Source organism: Phyllostomus hastatus, unplaced genomic scaffold, assembly GCF_019186645.2.
Source record: "Phyllostomus hastatus isolate PE091 unplaced genomic scaffold, TTU_PhHast_1.1 phas_contig_16, whole genome shotgun sequence".
NCBI lineage: Eukaryota > Metazoa > Chordata > Mammalia > Chiroptera > Phyllostomidae > Phyllostomus > Phyllostomus hastatus.
Genome location: NW_025333643.1, coordinates 17,191,867 through 17,211,231, shown reverse-complemented (window position 1 = coordinate 17,211,231; position 19,365 = coordinate 17,191,867). Strand labels below are relative to the sequence as shown.

At 35.2% G+C, this 19,365-nt stretch overlaps 1 protein-coding gene across 7 annotated transcripts in view; it reads left to right on the top strand.

The window, feature by feature from the left end:
- The window catches only part of FHIT (fragile histidine triad diadenosine triphosphatase), a 1,461,545-nt gene that overhangs the window by 650,844 nt on the left and 791,336 nt on the right, over positions 1 to 19,365 (top strand). For all 7 annotated transcript variants that reach the window (XM_045832303.1, XM_045832304.1, XM_045832305.1 and 4 more), the window contains one exon: positions 11,414 to 11,533. In XM_045832303.1, the coding sequence (XP_045688259.1) occupies positions 11,431 to 11,533 (103 nt within the window). In that variant the 5' untranslated portion in view covers positions 11,414 to 11,430. The remainder of the gene's footprint in view (positions 1 to 11,413; positions 11,534 to 19,365) is intronic.

Genomic DNA, 19,365 nt, shown 5'->3' with positions numbered 1-19,365 from the left:
GGAGAGTTTGTTGGAGAGATCCACAGGGTCCAAAAATGTACACAAACCCACCCACATAGGGATTAGTACCAGAAGGCCAGAAGGGCCCAATTTGCTTGTGGGTAGCAGGGGAAGTGACTGAAAGCTGGCCAAGAGCTGAGCAAGTGACATTGTTCCCTCTCAGGTCCCTACTCTGCATACAGTGCCACAACTCAGCACATTGGGTTGCTCCACCCTGGTGAATACCTAAGGCTGAGAATACCTTGGCAAACACCCTGACTATGCAACAGCTTCACCAAGACCAAAAAAAATATGTTCCAAGTAAAAGAACAGATCAAAACTACAAAAATAGAACTAGAGAATGAAGAGATCACTAACCTGTCAAAAGCAGAGTTCAAAGCACTGGTAATAAGGATACTTACTGAATTGGTTGAGTATGGCCACAAAATAAAGGGAAAAATAAATGCTATGAAAAGTGAAATAAAGGCAAATGTACAGGGAAGCAACAGTGACAAGAAGGAAACTGGGATGTAAATCAATGGTTTGGACCAGAAGGAAGAAATAAACATTCAACCAGACAAGAATGAAGAAAGAAGAATTCAAGAAAATGAGGAGAGGCTGAGAAAGCTACAGTACTTTAAACATTTCAACATCTGAATCATAAGGCTGCCAGAAGGAGAAGAGGAAGAGCAAGAAATTGAAAACTTATTTGAACAAATAATGAAGGAGAACTTCACCATTCTGGCAAAGGAAATAGACTTCCAGGAAGTCCAGGAAGCTAGAGAGTCCCAAAGAAGTTGGACCCAAGGAAGCACATACTAAGGCACATCATAATTACATGAGCTAAGATGAAAGATAAGGAGAAAATCTTAAAAGCAGCAAGAGAAAAGGAGACAGTTGCCTACAAAGGAGTGCCCATAAGACTATCAGCTGATTTCACAAAAGAAAACTTACAAGCAAGAAGGGGCTGGAAAGAAGTCTTCAAAGTCATGAAAGGCAAGGACCTATATCCAAAATTACTCTATCCAGCAAAGGTATAATTTAGAATGGAAGTGCAGATAAAATCTTTCCAAATAAGGTCAAGTTAAAGGAGCTCATCATCACGAAGATCTTTTATATGAAATGTTAAAAGGACTTTTCTAAGAAAAAGAGTATCAAAACTATGAATAGTAAAATGACAACCCACAACTATCAAAACTGAATGTAAAAAAATAAAAACAAATACAAACTAAGCAAACAACTAGAACAGGAACAGAATCACAGAAATGGAGATCACATGGGGGGTTATCAGCAGGGATGGGAAGAGGGAGAATGGGGGAAATGGTACAGGGGATGAGAGCATAAATGGTAGGCACAAAATAGACAGAGGGAGGTTAAGAATAGTATAGGAAATGGAGAAGCCAAAGAACTTATATGTTGACCCATGGACATGAACTAAGATGGGGGAATGATGGTGGAAGGGTAGTGCAGGATGGAGTAGAATAAAGGGGAGAAAAATGGGACAACTGTAATAGAATAATCAATAAGATATATTTTTAAAAAAGAATATGCTTTATTTGTGTGAGCATGTGGATTAGGCACATGCTTTATCTTTCAAAGGATCAGGAAGGAAGCCTCATTCTAAAACAAAACAAAATAGCATTTCTTTAAAGTGTTTTAAAATCAGTCATCACTAACAGAAAAAGAGCCTGTGAAAAGACATTAATTATAAGAAGAATAGCAACATTTTAAAGCTGAGTGATAATAAAAGCATAATTGGTCAGAATTTAAGAGAAAGTGCTAATGGAAGGCAATATATAGCTTTTTGTTACCTAAGAGAAAAATAGAAAGTCTGAAACTCTGTAAGGTCAATGTTTGACTGCAGTACTTAGAAAAACTGCAACATGTTAAACCTGAAGCAACAATGAAAGAAAAAAAAATAAAGGGAAACAAATATAATTTCAGAAAGTAAGCCACAAAGTAGAGATTATTAATAAAAGCAAAGAACCAGAAATCAGTTCTTTGAAAAACTTAATTGGCTAAATATAATTCTTGCAAGATTGATGAAGAAAAGCATCTATACATTAATAATAAAATAAAATAGCAAAATACAAAAAAGTTAAAGAAATATAGATTAGATTTTTAATCTTAATATTATAAATTTTTACCAATAAAGATGTACAATTTAGTTGAAAAAGATATATGCCTAAAAATTGATGCAAGAAAAATCTTAGTTAGCAAACAAAATAAATTATAACAGTTGTCAAAACTTAATCCTACCTGCAATATAAAAAGGAGCCCAAATAGTTTGACCATGAGTTGTATTTAACTCTCAAGAGACAGAGAAATCCTTGTTTATTAAGGTTTTTATGGAACAAAGGAAAAAATCCAACCAATTAGGTTTGATTTTAAGAACAAAAACCGGGGGGAAATATATTGACCACCTTTACTTATGACATTTGAAAAACACTAAGAATTCTAATGTAGCAGTATATTAAAAATAATACATTTTGACTAAGTTGAATCATAAAAGTTAAAGGATATTTTAAGTGTTTTTTAAAAAAATCTGTTACCATAATTTACTATGTTAATGGCAAAGAACAAGAAATTGTGTCAGCAATGATAAAAAGCATTTATTAAATTTTTAAAAATGGAACAAACCCTTAGCATACTTGAAATGGGGAATTTTTTTTTACTTTGATAAAGACTTTCTATTAAGAACCTATGTCAGACATCATTCTTAATGGGGAAAAAATAACCCTTTGAACTTATTCCTTTTAAGGTTGGAAACAAGAATTCCTGATAATCCCATTTCTCAATATTAACAGATCCCTTACCAATGCAGTAAGACAAAGAAACCGACAAAATTAGAAGAACTGAAATGAGACATATAACTAATTATTTCAAAGTAAAATCTTGTAAAGTTGACCCTTGAACAACATAGGTTTCTACTGTTCAGGTCTACTTATAACACAGATTTTTTTCAATAAATATAGTGTTTGCCCTCTTTATCCCTGGATTTTGTATCTATGCTTGGGAATAGGTAGATGTGGAGGGTCTACTTAAGTTGGACATGATTTTTGACTGTGTGGGGAGTCAGCACCACTGACCTTGCATTGTTCAAGAATCAGCTGTATATAAAAAACAAAAGAGAATCAGCAGAAACTGTTAGCAGCAATAGAGGAGTTCAGCTGGGTTACCAGCTTATAAGAGCAACACATAAAAATCAATAGTTTTCTACTATACTGAAAGTAACCAATTATAAACTCTGATGATAATAAGATACCATTTATAATAGTGAAATAAACTAAAAGCTACCTAGGAAAGAATTTATTAAACGTACAAGGGAAATTTAAAACACAATTATAAGAGTTTTATGAAGGTATTATAGAGTATAAATGTAGCATTCATACAAGGATTGCTTGAATATTGTGAAGATGTCATATTTACTCCATTAAAATTCAGTGTAATTCCAATCAACATCTAAGCAAGAATTTTTTGGGAGGTGAAGAGTTGAATCTAAATTTATACAGGAGAATAAATAAAGAAGGATCCTCCCTTTCCAAGGCATTAACAATGTACAAGGCATTAACAATGTCCAACTACAGCCCACAAACCAAATCCAGACAGAGGCCTGTACTCACAAATAAAGTTTTATTGGGAAACAGCTACATCCATTCATTTAGGTATTGTTTGTGGCTGCTTTCATGATGCATTAACAGAGCTGAATAGATAAAACAGACTGGGTGGCCCACTGAATCTGGGCCTTTACAGAAAAAAATTGGTGTTCCTGTCTCTTCAGCATCTGACATAGAATCAGAATGTAATAAAGTCTAGACTTAGTCCTATGTATTATGGGAATTGGTATAATCACGCCCAGGAATTGGCGCTAGGAACATTGGTTCATAAAAAGAAATTAAATCATTTCTGGACTTCATACCATGAACAAAGCTCCAAGACAATTAAATACCTAAATGTTAAGAGTAAAAATATGAAGTTGATAGATGAAAACTTAAGAATTTATTTTTATAACCTTATAGTAGAGAAAGGTTTGTTAAATAATATTCACAAGGTGCAACTCTTAACAAGAAAATTGATGAACACATCAAAATTGAATGTTTTTTGTTTAGAGGGAATGATAGAAAAACTAACAAATTGTGAATATGTGTCATGTTTAATAGACCAAGATCAGTGTTCAGAATATACAGTGGACTCTGGAACATCAGAAAATAGAAGAAAGAAGGCCAATAAAATGGGGAAAGTATGAACTGGCAGTTTATAGAAGGAGTTGTGTGCACACACACACCTCACATTGGAGACAAGCAAATTAAAATTAAGAAATGCTGTTTTGCCTATGTGTTGTTAAAAACTGGGAAATCAGCCCTGGCTGGCGTAGCTCAGTGGATTGAGCGCGGGCTGCGAACCAAAGTGTTGCAGGTTTGATTCCCAGCCAGGGTACATGCCTGGGTTGCAGGCCATGACCCCCAGCAACCACACATGGATGTTTCTCTCTCTCTCTCTATCTCTATCTCCCTCCCTTCCTCTCTAAAAATAAATAAAATCTTAAAAAAAGCAAAAAAAAAAAACTGAGAAATCAGATATTTGCCAGTGCTGGCAAGGATATAAGAAAATAGACACCTGTATGTGTTATTTCTGGGAATGCAAACTGACACATATACTTTATAAAACCTATTGTATAACCTACAACCCAGTAATAGGACTCTAGCATAGATACTCAGGAAAATATGTGTGCAGACAGTCATCAAAATATGTGTGTTACTTGTGGGAAAAGATGGAAGACAAGGCAGCTCCTCAGCACTAGAACTGCCCAGGAAAGCTGCAGTGGGATACATGGCAGTAATAAGCAGTAAGAAAGAGTGAATTGTATCTATTTATTGCAAAACGAGTAAGTCTATGAAACAATATTAAGAAGATAAAGGCAGAATGAGATTTAAAGCATGATACAATTTATATGCAGATTTAAAAATCCATATATAAGAACCCTATGTACTTTTACATAAAAATATTTATAAAAATTCAGTGAAGATTATAAATATGATATTAATGTAAAACCACATGGTAAGAAAGGAAGATGGGGTGAGCAAGAGGATGAAGGGGAAATAATAAGTAAAATGAACACCAGAAGAAGAGCCAAGCCTTCATGAACTTATAATAGTAGCTCATCAACCAAAGTCTATGCCTCAGTCAATTCCGTACAGTTATCCTTAAGAGGAAACAAATGCCAGGAACAATATTCCTTTCAATTCTGGTCTATTAACCTGTGTGTCAGCATTTTTTCTCCCCAATACAGTGCTGTTTTGATTATCATCAATGTGTTGTATAGCTTGAAGTCAGGTAGTCTGATACCTCTGGCTCCATTCTTTTTTCCCGGGATTGCTGTGACTATTCTGGTATTTTGTGGTTCCATACAAATCTGATGATTTTTTGTTGTTGTTCAATTTCTTTTGAAGATGTCATTGGGATTTTGATGGAGATTGCATTAAATCTGTATATTGCTTTGGGTAAGATGGACATTTCCACTATGTTGATTCTTCCAATCCATGAAAATAGAGTATCTTTCCATTTCATTGTCTTCTTTTTCAATCTTTTAAAATAGTACTTTGTAGTTTTCACTATATAGGTCCTTCATAAGGATGTTTTCCTAAGTTTATTCCTAAGTATTTTACTCTTTTTGTTACAATAGCAAAATAACTTTTTTTTCATGTCTTTTTCTGAAATGTTATTGTTAATGCAGTGGATTTTTATACATTGGTTTTGTATCCTGCAACTTTACTATATTTATTTACTGTTTCTAATAATTTTTTCGGCGGCATCTTTAGGGTACTCTATATAAGAATCATGTCATCTGCAAAAAAAAGTGGCACTTTTACTTCTTTGTTCCCAGTTTGAATGCCTTTTATTGTTTTCTTTTATTTTGCCTGATTGCTGTTGCTAGGACTTTCAGAACTATATTGAATAAGAGTGGTGTGAGTGAACATCCTTGTCTTGTTTCTGATCTTGGAGGAAAATCTTTCATTTTTTCACTATTGAGTATAATATTAGCTGAAGGTTTGTCATATGTAGCCTTTACTTTGTTGAGGTACTTTCCTTCTATACCCATTTTATTGAGCGTTTTAATTGTAAATGGATGGTGTATCTTATTAAATGCTTTTTCTGTGTCTATTGATAAGATTACATGATTTTTATAATTTATTTTATTAATATGATGTCTTATATTAATCATTTTGTGTATGTTGAACCATCCTTGTGCCTCTAGAATGAACCCCGCTTGATCATGATGTATTTTATTAATGTATGGTTTCATTTAGTTTGATAGTGTTTTGTTTAGGATTTTTACATTTGTATTTATCAGAGATATTCATGTGTAGTTTTCTTTTTTTGTGTTTTCTTCGCCAGGATTTGCTGTCAGGTTTATGTTGGCCTCATAAAATGTGTTATAAAGTGTTAACTCTTCAGTTTTCTTGGGAGAGTTTGAGAAGGATTGGTTAAAAATTTTCTTTGAATATTTGGTAGAATTCAGTAGTGAAGCCATCTTGTCCTGAACATTTATTTGGAGGGATGTTTTTGATGGTTGTTTTAATCTCTGCACTGTTGATCAGTCTATTTAGATTTTCCAATTTTTCATTATTCAATCTAGGAAGTTTACATATTTCTAGGAACTCTTCCATTTCTTTTTGAATTGGTTGTCATGTAACCTTTTGTAGTATTCTGGTATGATTCTTTGTATTTCTCTGATATCTATAGTAATTTCCTCCTCATTTATTTCTGATTTTGTTTGAGTCTTTCCTCTTTTTTTTCTAAGTGAGTCTAGCCAGGGGGTTGTCAATTTTATTAACCTTTTCAAGGAACCATCTCTTTGTTATGTTAATTTTAGTGTAGTCTTTCTGTTCTCTATTTTGTTAAATTCTGCTGTAATTTTTATTATTACTTTCTTCTAATGATTTTAGGCTGATTTTGTTCTTCTTTTTCTAGTTGTTTATGATGTAATGTTAGGTTGCTCACTTGAGATTTTTCTTGTTTCTTGAGATAGGCCTATAGTAATATAAACTTCCCTCTTACTGATTTTGCAGTATCCCAGGAATTTTGATATGTCATGTTTTAATTTTCATTTGTCTCTACATATCTTTTGATCTCATCTTTTATTTCTTCTTTCACCCAGTCATTTTTTAGTAGTATGTTGTTTAATATCCACATATTTGTAGGGTTATTTACTTATTTTCTGCTGTTGATTTCTAATTTCAAAGCATTGTAGTCACAGAATAAGCTTGATTTGATTTTAGCCTTCTTAAATTTGCTGAGTCTAGTTTTGTGACCCAACATTTATTCTATCCTTGAGAATGTTCCATGTGCACTGGAGAAGAATGCATAACCTAATGGTCTGGGATAAAAGGCTCTGTAAATGTCAATTATGTCCATTTGACCTAATGTGTCATTTAAGGCTTCTATTTCTTTATTAATTTTCTATTTAGATGATCTATCTAGAGCTTTCAATGGAATATTTAGGTCCCCTACTATGATTGTGTTTTTGTCAGTTTTTCCCTTTTGGTAGTAGTTGTTTTAGGTATTTTGGTGCCCCTAGATCATATATAGACACAGATAGAGATAGAGATAGAGATAGATAGAGATATATAGAGAGAAGTTTTATGTCTTCTTGATGTAGTGTCCCCTTTATCATCTTTGTTTCTTATTACCTTTGTTATCAAAATCTATTTTGTCAGATATAAGTATGGCTACACCTGACTTTCTGTGGATGCTATTTGTCTGAAGAATTATTTTCCATCACTATATGTTGAGTCTTTATATTTGCAGCTTAGATGTGTCTCCAGCATGCAGCATTTGGTTGATTTTTGTTTTGATCCAATTTGCTACTCTATGCCTTTTTATTGGTGAACTCAGTCCATTTACACTTAGGGTAATTACTGATGTATGAGGATTTCCTATAGCCATTTTATCTTTTGTATTCTGGTAGCTTAGTGCCTCCCTTCAATGGGTTCTTTTCCTTTGTGTTTCTGTCTTATTTTTGTTTGGGGGTATTTCATACTTTCCTCTCTGTTTCCTGTTTTTTAAAGTTATGTTCTCTGGGGTTTTTTGGTGTGTGATTATCATTAAACGTATGAAAAATAAAGTTCTATATATATAGTAGCCCCTTTCTTTTTGAATATGTCTCATCTCCATCCTCCTTTGCAAATTCAGATCTTTACCCCTCCCTTTTTATTTTTTTGTTGTTGTTGCAAATTATCCCTGTTTATGCAGTAAGTTTGTTGGTGATCTAACTCATAGTTTTGTGACCTTTTGCTTTTTGTTTCATGTTGGATAACCCCCTTGAATAGCTCTTACAGTGGATGTCTTCTATGATAAATTCCCTCAGCTTTTGTATGCCTGGAAAAGTCTTTATTTCTCCTTTATATCCAAAGTCTAAGTTTGCTGCATATATTATTATTGGCTGGTCATTTCTCTCTTTCAGTAGTTTGAATATTTGGTTCTACTCTCTTCTAGCTTATAGAGTTTCTGCTAAGAAGTCTGATGATAACTTAATGGGCTTTCCTTTATAGAATATTTCTTTCTTTTCCATGGATGCCTTGAGAAATTCTTTCTTTGTCATTGTTTTTGACAGTTTTAATACAATATTCCTTGGAGAAGGGTGTTTTTTTTGGATTGAGGTAATTCAGTGTTTTATTTCCATTTTAGATTTGAGGATTTAACTTTTCCATAGATTTGAGAAGTTCTCATCAACTGTTTGAATAGGCTCTCCATTCCCCTTTCTCTCTCTTTTTAATTTTTTAACATTTTAAAAAGATTTTATTTATTTATTTTTAAAGAGAGGGGAAGGGAAGGAAAAGAGAGGGAGAGAAACATCCATGTGCAAGAGAAACATCTTGCACACCCCCAACTGGGGAGCAGGCCCACAACCCAGGCATATACCCTGATGGGGAATTGAACTGGCAGCCTTTTGGTTCACAGGCTGGCACTCAATCCACTGAGCCACATCAGCCAGGGATCCCTCTCTTCTTCTGGTTTAGCTTCTATTCTTACTTTGTTCTTTCTGATGGAGTCCCATAGGTCTCACAGAGTTCTTTTATTATTTTTTTTATGCTCAAGTCTCTCTCTTTTTCCCTCTGTGCCATTTCTACATTTCTATCTTTGATATAACTAATTCTTTCCTCTATCTGGTCAGTTCTATTTCCTATGCTTAGTAGTGCATTCTTGATCTCTTTTATTAAGTTCTTCATCTCCAGAATTTCTAGTTGGTTCTTTTTTAAAGTTTTAATCTCTTTGGTAAAGTATTCATTTTGTTTGTTGATTTTGTTTCTGAGTTCATTAAACTGCCTATTTCTGCTTTTTGTACATCATTGAGTTTTTTAATAACTGCAGTCTTGAATTCTCTGTCATTTAAATCATACATTTCCAGGTCTTTAAGTAGATTTTATGGGGATTTTTCATTTTCTTTTTGAGCTGCCTCATTACCTTGGTTATTCATGGTATTTGATGGATTCCTTCTCTGTCTAGGCATCTGCCTATGAGTGGCAGGCCATGAGTGGTAGATTGTAAGAAATCTTTCTGTTGTTTTCCAGTAGGTGGCACTAAATCACAAGTTTTTTTAGCTTTCTTGCACTTCTCTTGCTTATCAGGTCTCTATGGGCTGATGCAAAATGGCCTGTGTTCACTGGAAAGGTGGGTGCTTACATTTTGAGCCAGTTGTCCTGATTTCAGGGGACCAACCCCACAGGGAAATGCAGTGGACAACGGGACTCCAAATCCATTAAATCCCAAAGCTATTTCCTCAGTGAGATGCTGCCAGCAGTGCAACTGCAATGTGTGAGGGTGGGGTGAGCTGGGGGAACCTGCTTGCCTTCTTTGTTGCTTTGCCTTCCCAGCAATGGTGACCTCGGACCTCTATGGAATCCCCCCTCCATCTCCACCCAACCTGTGATTGGACCCAGAATGCACCTTTTGTTCATGGAAGAAGTGTTTTTGTAGTACCAGTTCTCAGGTTTGCAGATAATGTACTTGGCAACCCAACATGAAGGGTGTGGAGAGGTGAGCTCTGGGAAGTTGAGGGAAGGCGGCCAGGCTCTGTGGCTTTTACTCTTGGTCTCTACTCTCTGTAATGCCAATTGCCAGACAACTTTGGTTTCATCTTTGTGTTTGTCCCTGCCTTCATCACTGGATTCAGCTACAGCTACTACTGCCCACTCCTGCAGGAATGCTCTTTGCTCCTCCCGGCTGATGGGAGTGTCAGCCACAATCTGATTCCTCCTCTGTTCAGGCTGAGCCTTACTGAGAGCTCCAGGCTGTACATCCATGGTTCATCTCAGCTTTTCACTCTTCTCGCCTCCCCAGTTTGTTTCCACTTGCCCACCTTTAGATGTTTCAGAGTGTGGCTCTCTTAGACATATTTGTACACCAAGCAGAAAATCCCTTGTTGAATTATAGTTATTTAATTGTTGAAACCTCAAAGGGAGAGATCAAGGGGATCTCTCACACAATCATACATCTGACATCACTGGTCATCTTCTGATATTGTTTTTTGTAATGTTTTCCCATAAGTTAATCTGTCTCCATCAGTTTTGTGGTAGAGTCATTCCTGAAATAGAAAAATGAAGTGGTTTCCTAAGGAGGGTGTGTCTTAGTCCCTCAGAAAGTAACTCAGTCATGTATTGTCATCTAAATGATATAAAATCATCTCTTGGTACCCTAGAAGCCAAGTGCCAGATTTTGCTGTACTCCCTTCCTACTACTCCCAATCTGTAATGTGACTTTGCCCACAACAGAGGATATGAAACACTTCACATACTTTGCTATATCCTGGCTCTGTGTCAACCAGAAATTGTTCACATCTTGAGCTATATTTTGCCCCTTCCTTTTTTTCACAATTTTTTTCTCTTTAGTTTTGGAAATTTTACTATAATAGTTCCCTGGGAGTGCTTCTATGCTTTTATAATTGTAGACAAGTTCAAACAGTGTTTGTACTTAGTTAAAATTGCTTTTATATAAACAAAGATAAAACAATTTAGAAAAGCATTTAATAATTAGATAGTTTAAATGTTTAACAATGAAAAATTTTAGCCTAGTAAATATGATGAAATGGATGGGTAAAAACAAAAATGGATGGGTCCTGACAGATAGGACCTAGTAGATAGGGGTTAAGGAGGCAACCTGAAGTGCAGAAGATTAAGAACATTTTATCGTCTATGTATTAGGCTTCTGCTTGAAAACACTAACTCCAATCAAAACCACCCTGGTGAGGAGAGTGAAGTCTTTGGGGAAGACTTTCCCAGAGTACATCTTACTGAACATTAAGTGAGGAATGGATTAAATTATTTCTTCTTCTCAACTAAGAATTTGCAACAATGAAATTTGCTTTCTTTAAGGTGGTATATGATCTGTTTCTCAGTTGAATTTTTTAAAGGCCCTAACTCATCTTCTCTTTCAGATTTCAACTGTTAGAAAATGTCATTCCGATTTGGCCAACATCTCATCAAGCCCTCTGTGGTATTTCTAAAGACAGAACTGTCCTTTGCCCTTGTGAACAGGAAACCTGTGGTACCAGGACGTATCCTTTTTTTTAAAAAAAAGGGGAAAAACGCATTTCAACCTAACATGCCAAGTGAATACAGGATTGTCCTCCAATGTCTGTCCAAAAGGTAAACAAGGAATCCACTTTCCTCCCTCTTTGGACAAACCAGGTAAGATATTATTACATTTATTCTGAATCCAGTTGGTGGTACCAGTAATATGTTTGATTAGTTTTGAAGGACTTCTAGAAAGAGTTGCTTAGCAACTGAGGCTTTGGAGGTGAGTTTTTGTTTTACCTTTTTACTATGGTAGCTGTGTAAATAAACAGGTGCTTATAAAATGGTTCCAATAAGTATCATGGGTACTTTATTTTCTGTTATCAGTTGTGAATTTTAATGGTAACATAGAGATTGGGTGGCACTTTTGTGATGTGAAAGTAAGGTGTTATGTGAAGATTTGAGACCTACTTGGTTTCTTTACCTCTTGGAGATCATTCAAGCTAGGAGTTTTAATTAAATTCATATAAAAATATGCTTAAAATATTTTGTTCATGTTAGGGCCTGAAAAGCATATTCTCTTAGAAAACATCCCATCTTCTAGATTATTGTCAAGTGTCATTGGTGGAAGGTTGTTTTATTTCTCTCTGACTGTTGAATTGTAGTCTTTTCTCCTATGGACTTTAGTAGAATCTTTATTCTTTGCAGTGGAGTAGTGGGAATTGGTGAAATGCTCTGGAGAGTAATTTTTATGTTATTGAAGATATGACTTGTGATTGTGTGCATATGACTTTGTACTGATTCTTTAGAATGTTTTTCTCCTTTCCCTAACTTAATTTACTATGCAGAGTGCAACAAAGCATAACATTTTATATTTTAAAATAATAAGCATTTTCCACACTGATACATTATTTTTAAAATGAATTTATGGTCAGTCTAAATCTACAAATCCATCAAGATGATTTTCAAAGTAAATTATGATTTTTTAAAGTGGGAATTTTCAAAGTGTTTGAGAATTTTATGAATAATCTTTTTTGAAAAATTGTACAAACAAGAAAATATCAACAATTGTGATTTTATGATAGATTTTCAAATTTCTTGAATCTAAATTTTAACTAAATTAATTTTGTAAATATAAAATTATTGGTCATAGCAATAAACTCATAAATGATATTATATAATATTTTTCTTGATATTTAACTCTTCTAAAATTCATGAAACAGCTTAAATTATATTCAATATTAGGAATTTTCATTCTTTTGTTTATTGAAGTAAAAAATAAAAACTAGAATAATTCAGAAGGGTCCTATAAAACAGAACAATTTTCAACCTGCATACCAATTTTTTATTGAGTTCTTCTCAAAGACTTGAAGTTCTTGAAATAACAGAAGTAATTTATTTTTTCATTTGATTGTGCTGCAATTTTGTGGTTTTCTTTTTCCTTCAAGGAACTTTTTTATGCAAACTGTCTGAGAATTCCATTGTCAAAAGAATAATGGTTTAAATTTTACCTCTCTTTGGGTATCAGTTTTAATTGACTTCTGTCAAAGAATTGAGGAGACCTAGCATGAAAATGTGAATTTAGGTGAACAAATCTTATGCCTTAGGCTGAGAAAATGTGAGATTGTAGAGCTGTACTGCTTTTTTAATGGTTAATAATGGAATGAATTTTGTTCCATGATTTTTTTCTTATAGTAAGAAACTTGATTTTTCATGGTGTTTTTGACCAACTCTGAACATATAATGTATAAGACCTGAGTCACATATGTTTTTGAACTCAGGAAAATTTGAGATGTCTGAATCTAGGGAAATGTCTACACTGAACAGTAAGCAAGTAGTGAATGATGATTATGTTTGTTCTAGATGGCACTGGAATTGCCATTTTGGAAATGAGTCCTCATCAGTTACCTTGTCTTTGAGTAAATACCAAGGAGATAGGGGGCATTGTATTAAAATTAACAAGCTTATTTGTTTGGAAGGTAGCAAGAGGGACCTGGCCCTTTCTGAGGGTGAGAACACAATTGTTTTTGTAATCAGTACACTCTGCAAGCTACAGTGCAGCTACAGTGTGTAAAGTGGTCTTAGGGCCAGTAGATGCTGAATTCAGACAACCCTTTTTATATGATGATTTTGTAGCTTTTTATTTTACTTTACCTTTATAAAGTCTTAAGTGACAACTGAGAAGAATATTAATAAGTTACTCGCTTTCAGAAAGCGACACTCTTCTGTCCTGTGATTTGGGAATTGAAGCTGTGGATAGCTCTGCCCTCTAACATTTCATAAAATAATTGGTGAGATGTCTGCAGTGGGCTTTAATCTTTTCCACATTCTATTCCATCTGTTCTCATTTAGCCCCTTTGTATGCCCTCCCTGTATCTGGACTTCTCCAATCCAGCACATCCCTCATTCTAAACCACAGCTCTGATCATATCACTCTCTTGTTCCCTTGCTTACAACTAATGAAACAAATGAGTCTCCTCCATCCCCTGCCTTTTTTTTTTAGGATAAAATTCAAACTCCTTAGCATAGTTTAAAAATTTTTTAATCTTTTTTAATCTCATTTTTATTTTTCAATTACAGTTTACATTAGATATTATTTTGCATTTGTTTCAGGTGTACAGTAGAGTGGTCAATAGTTATGTGCTTTACACAGTGATCCCCGATATTTCCAGTATCCACCTGTCACCATCCATTGTCTTGTCTCAACCCTTCCCAGCTCTTCCCTAACCAGGCCTTCTGTTTCCATTATCATGCCTCCCCATGTAGCCCTCTCCACCTTGCAATTTTTCCTATCATTTTCATTTCAGCTAAAGTGTTTTGATACCAGTCCCACCTTTTTAAGAAAAAAAAATATACTCTCTCCTTTTTGTGAGAGTTGGTTCATTAATCACGTGCTTATTCATTCTATAGTTTATTACTGAATTCCTACTCTGTTTCAGGCATCAGTCCAAACCTTCATCCCATTCTGCTTTATGGCATAACTATGTGCATTCCTGTTTGTCTCTGCACTGAGTCAGTGGTTCCTGGTAAGGAGTGGGAACAGGACCTGCTCTTGCACAATGTTTTTGTCCTAGCATCTAAAGTACTTTGCTGACTGAGTTTAAAGTGAAAATGTAAATGGCAGGAATACCTGGATCATTTCAAGTAATGGAATGGGGTAGTAAGGGGCTGCCAAAGGCCTGCCTTTTCAGTAATTCCTTGCACAAAGCCAAAGCTTGTCACCACTTTATTCCAGATTTTTTAGTATCATATTCAAGCTGTATTTTCCCTTCATGCCTTGTCAGTTACAATCTTGTTTACATTTTTGTGCTATAAGTATACTGAGTTAAATCTAAAAGCAATGATTAGAATTGACACTGATGGGAAAAGATTATTTCCCCTCCTTTTCTTATTATTTTGTATGTTAATTTGTCAATGGACAAGTGTGTATTTTAAAGCAGTTTTATGTGAATTGGAAATTTTTCTATTGTATGTTTGATGATTTCTTTTTAAAAAGAGTATTCAGGTGGCCTTTAGGGAATGTGCCATTCATCAGAGACTTGTAAATGTTATCTTTGAACTTGTGTCCTCTCTAACATTTTGAGGAATCCCCCACTCTCCACCCTTTTTTCTTTTGACTTTGCTCACAGATTCTTTCATATCTTTCAGAGGAGGGAAAGAAATGTCAGATCAGGGGCTGAAGATTTAATTTTGAAGCAAGACTATTTGCTTCATTCTCAAAAGAGCCACACCTGAAGCAAACACTTCTATTTGGTACAGTGTCTAAAGCCAATTAAATAGGCTTTGGCCTCTGTAGTGCAACACTCTACAAGAATATGTCAGAATGTCTTTAATCCATTAATTTCTTCTTACTGGAAAATGCTTTTCAGAGTGTCTTGGTGAGACACAAGTGTTTAGGAGATTGCATCTTTAGAATTCTGCAGTGAACACATTATCATGTACCTCAGTGTAGCCCAGCTATTGTTAATGGCTTAAATATATTTGAACCACTATGGTTAATACTTCTCCTCACCCCCTCTCTTTACATTGAACTATGTCTACCTCTCGTCTTGAGTTGAGCATGAAAAATGAATTTGAACATTAGCAGAATCCATTTGGGAACTGGGGCTTTTATTGTAAATAAAATTATTCATTTGTTATATCCTGTAGTTTTCAGCAGACAGTGTATTGATCTTTGGGCTGCTATTCAGAATGGCATGGGGAGTGCTAACATAACACAGCAACATTTGTGGAAGGGTTGAGTGTGGCATGCAATGTCAGAGACGAGCCTTGCTTACTGGCTGTACTATATTATACAAATCATTTGTCAATATTTTATTGAATAAGTTATATAAAAGAGCAGATTTTTTTCTAAACATGAGCATTGCACACAGAATGTGATCAGGGCCAAACAATGTTAGGATGATGCATTGAGGACAGCCTTCCAGAACGTATTTGTGAAGAATTAAACTAGGTGAAGAATTAGACTAGGTAAAGAATTAGACCAGGTAACTTAAAGGACACTTCTGCTGATGTATTAGGAACAAAAACTTTCTACAATGGAAATTGTGCTCTTAGGTCCAACATCAATAGATAAAGAAAGAAAAATCTGGTAAATGCCTTTTAAAACAAAATTTTACCTGTCTAAACAAGCAATTTTCAGTTTTTCTTTTATTCAGACCATTGCCATGTTGAGTATTCTTGAAATAAATGAATAAAAAATAAAAATATCTTCATTACTTAACAGTGCTTTCTACGGAAGCACTATAAACTGTAAGATGCTATAGATAAAAGTGCCCTTTTAATCCTTCTGTAAAAATCAGAAATATTTGTCATTTCCTAAGTAGGTTGTAATCTTGTAAATTTCTTTAATTGTTCAGGAAGCTGCAGTTATTAGTAATCTGATGAGCTTTCATTTCTCAAAAGAGTTTCTTTTTAAGCCTTCCTGTGCAAATAAAATGAGCACAAGCACTATTTTAATATTTTTATTACTAAAGATAGTTGTTTTTGCTCTTAAATTTCTCTAAGCCTATTTTTTTCCCCTGTGTATGCCTCTTGTATATTGGCCAGCTTAATGTGCTTTTGGAGAGATGTTCAAAGAGGATCTTGCTTTCCTTTGTCCTGAACTGTAATTGAGCAAGTTGGTTTTCTTGTGGTCATATTTTCTTGCCTTTATTTGGCAGATTATTGCATTCAAATGATCTGCATGTAGCAGTGATTGCTCAGAGTGCTCTTCATCCTGTTTCTATGGGAAGGATTCCCATATAAATGTGTGCCTACCTTTGGGTTAGTACTATACATTGCTACCAGCTAGAACCAGTTTGTGATGGCGTTGGTCAGCAGGAACAAAGGGGAGCTTTTGGATGCTCCTGTCATTCATGAAGTTGCTTGACGTGTTTTTTTCAGTGTCTAGAACCTGCCACAGAGGATCTTGCCAATCCCCACTGCAAGACAAACCTTGCGTGCCTGTCATCCATCTTGACTTGTTATCAGAAATTGTCACAGAAAATGCATTTTACCACAAACCTCAGCTCTTCAGTTGATAGTGACCTCAGAGTGTTGAGGAGGAGTTGAGGCTGAAGGTGGCAGGGTCAGTGGGCAGAGACTGTTGTGGGTACCAGAAGAGAAAGAGGAGCTGTCCTTGACGGACTCTAACTCTACCAAGTTTACTTTTTTGTTCCTGGAGTTGAGATGGCATCTTTATTACTCTATATTGTAGACATGATGATGGATTGTTGGCATCTGGTACTGAAAGAATTAATAGATATTTTGCATGTGTGCAAGGAATATTTGAAATTGGGTGGAGAAAAAAAATGTGTGAATTTTATACACTTTACTCTGGCCTCTTCAAGTAAAAGTGGCTCACCTGTGAGACAGTGTGCCTGAACCTTGTGTTATGCATAGTGGTCTCTAGACCTCATCAAGGCCACTTCCTGCCAGCTGCTCTTTCTCCCTGGCTCCTTGCTGCCTGCTGGCTGGTGCATGATGGCATTGCAGTTCACTTGGCTCCTGTGCCTTATTACTTAGTTTTGACAGTCTTCCCTTGACCTTGACCTCATCTCCATAATAGGATTTACCTTCTAGCTTTAGGCCCTGCTGTGGATGAGCTGAGATGGGCTGCCCGAATGTGGTTGTGTATTAGAGGAGGAAAATCCAACTGGCTTTTCGATCAGAGCTTTTAGGAGGTTCCTACACTCTCTCAGAATTGCACAAAACCTACAGAATCACTCTCACAACCAGAAAAAGATACCTTTACAATCTGCCAATCTATACAAAATATAAATTTGTTAGGATGTGTGTGAGTGTGGAAAGGAGAGGACAACATTAGGTAGAAGTGCACTCTCTCCAGCTCTGGCAAATGGTAGGATGATAATTATATGTCTTAAAATAACACTTTGAGCATTTCTTGTATTTATTGCAAAAATGAATACCCTATAACACAGAAAACCATTCCCCATTTCTATTTATTTCTATGTGAAACTTTCTTCAGGTAATTTTAAACTGTCATGGTTAACTGTGTTCATTATATCCTGGGCATATTTTTTTATCTGCTTTCCATGAAAGTCATCAGATTGCGAGGAATAGGAAAAGGCTGATCGTGGTGTTGCCAGCCTTGCTCTTGGAACAGAACATAATTAGAGGTAATGAATGGAACAATACATCATTACTCAAAGAAATGTCATGTAATTAACTCAAATAATGCAAAATATATCCTGATTTCCATTTTGAATGAAAATAGATTTGTTAAAACATTAGTAGGCAGTTAATGTTCCTCTTATATTTTCATACACGTATCAAACCTCTTAAAATCTATAGAATAAACATACATGGATTTTCTATGACACAATAAGTTAAGATGGCCTTCTTTTAGAAATAGTCACATAATATATTCTTTATTTGTTATATGTACATAATTTGTATATATGTTCAATTATTGGAATTAGCATAATTAATGTATATTTATTACAAATTAATGATCTATTTTATTTAATTAGATCCCATTTTCCTTTCTCAAACTAATTGACTGAAAAAAATAGCTCCTGTAAATTTGCAAATAGCTCTTGGGCACAAATCTTAAATTGGCCTTATCCTAAGAACTCCCTACAGTACTAACTATCTGAACTACTTTTGTGATCTAAAACATTTTTCTGGTATTTCTGCTCCAGGCTTCAAATATGCTTCAGGATCTTGGTTTAGCTTAGATGCACCCACAGTTGGGGGTCAGGATGTGGGTAGGTAGGTCTCAGGCAGAGGAGTCATTTTTACAGGTAACAATTAGTATGACATATGGCCTTGACCAATGTGATAGTGGTTCCTGTAAGCTCTCTGCTGTGCCAGACACCAGCCTGTTAATTTCTACATTGTGGGGAGGTCTGGAGAGTCACAGGGGAGGAGGCAGAGAGGAGTGAGCAGCACTCAGGGGGTTGTGAATACAGAAGTACTTCAGTATTTTCATAGCAGAAATGGACGGACGTGGCAGTGGATGCAGTTTCAGTAACAGCCCTGGTTTTAGAGAGGTAAGGACAAATAGGAGGAAGCACCATTAAATCCATGGGCTCAAACCTAGTATTTCTTCTTCATCATTAAGGTTAGCAGAAGAGTAGACTGATTCACCCAATGAGTTAAAAACAACAGAATTCTCTTTTTGTTTCAAATGGCCATCTCTCTCACAATGCACTGCTCAGGGGAGAGCTGAACTGTAGCAGGAGACTAAGGCAGTGTTTCCATGTGGGGGTGTAGCAGAAAGACATGAGGCAGTATTTCTCATGTCTTTCTATGTGGGGGTGGCAGGTGTTTAAAGTGTATATATATGTGTGTGTATATATACATATAAAGTGTGCGTGTATATATATATATACATGCACACTTTAAACATTTCTAAATATTTTAGGAA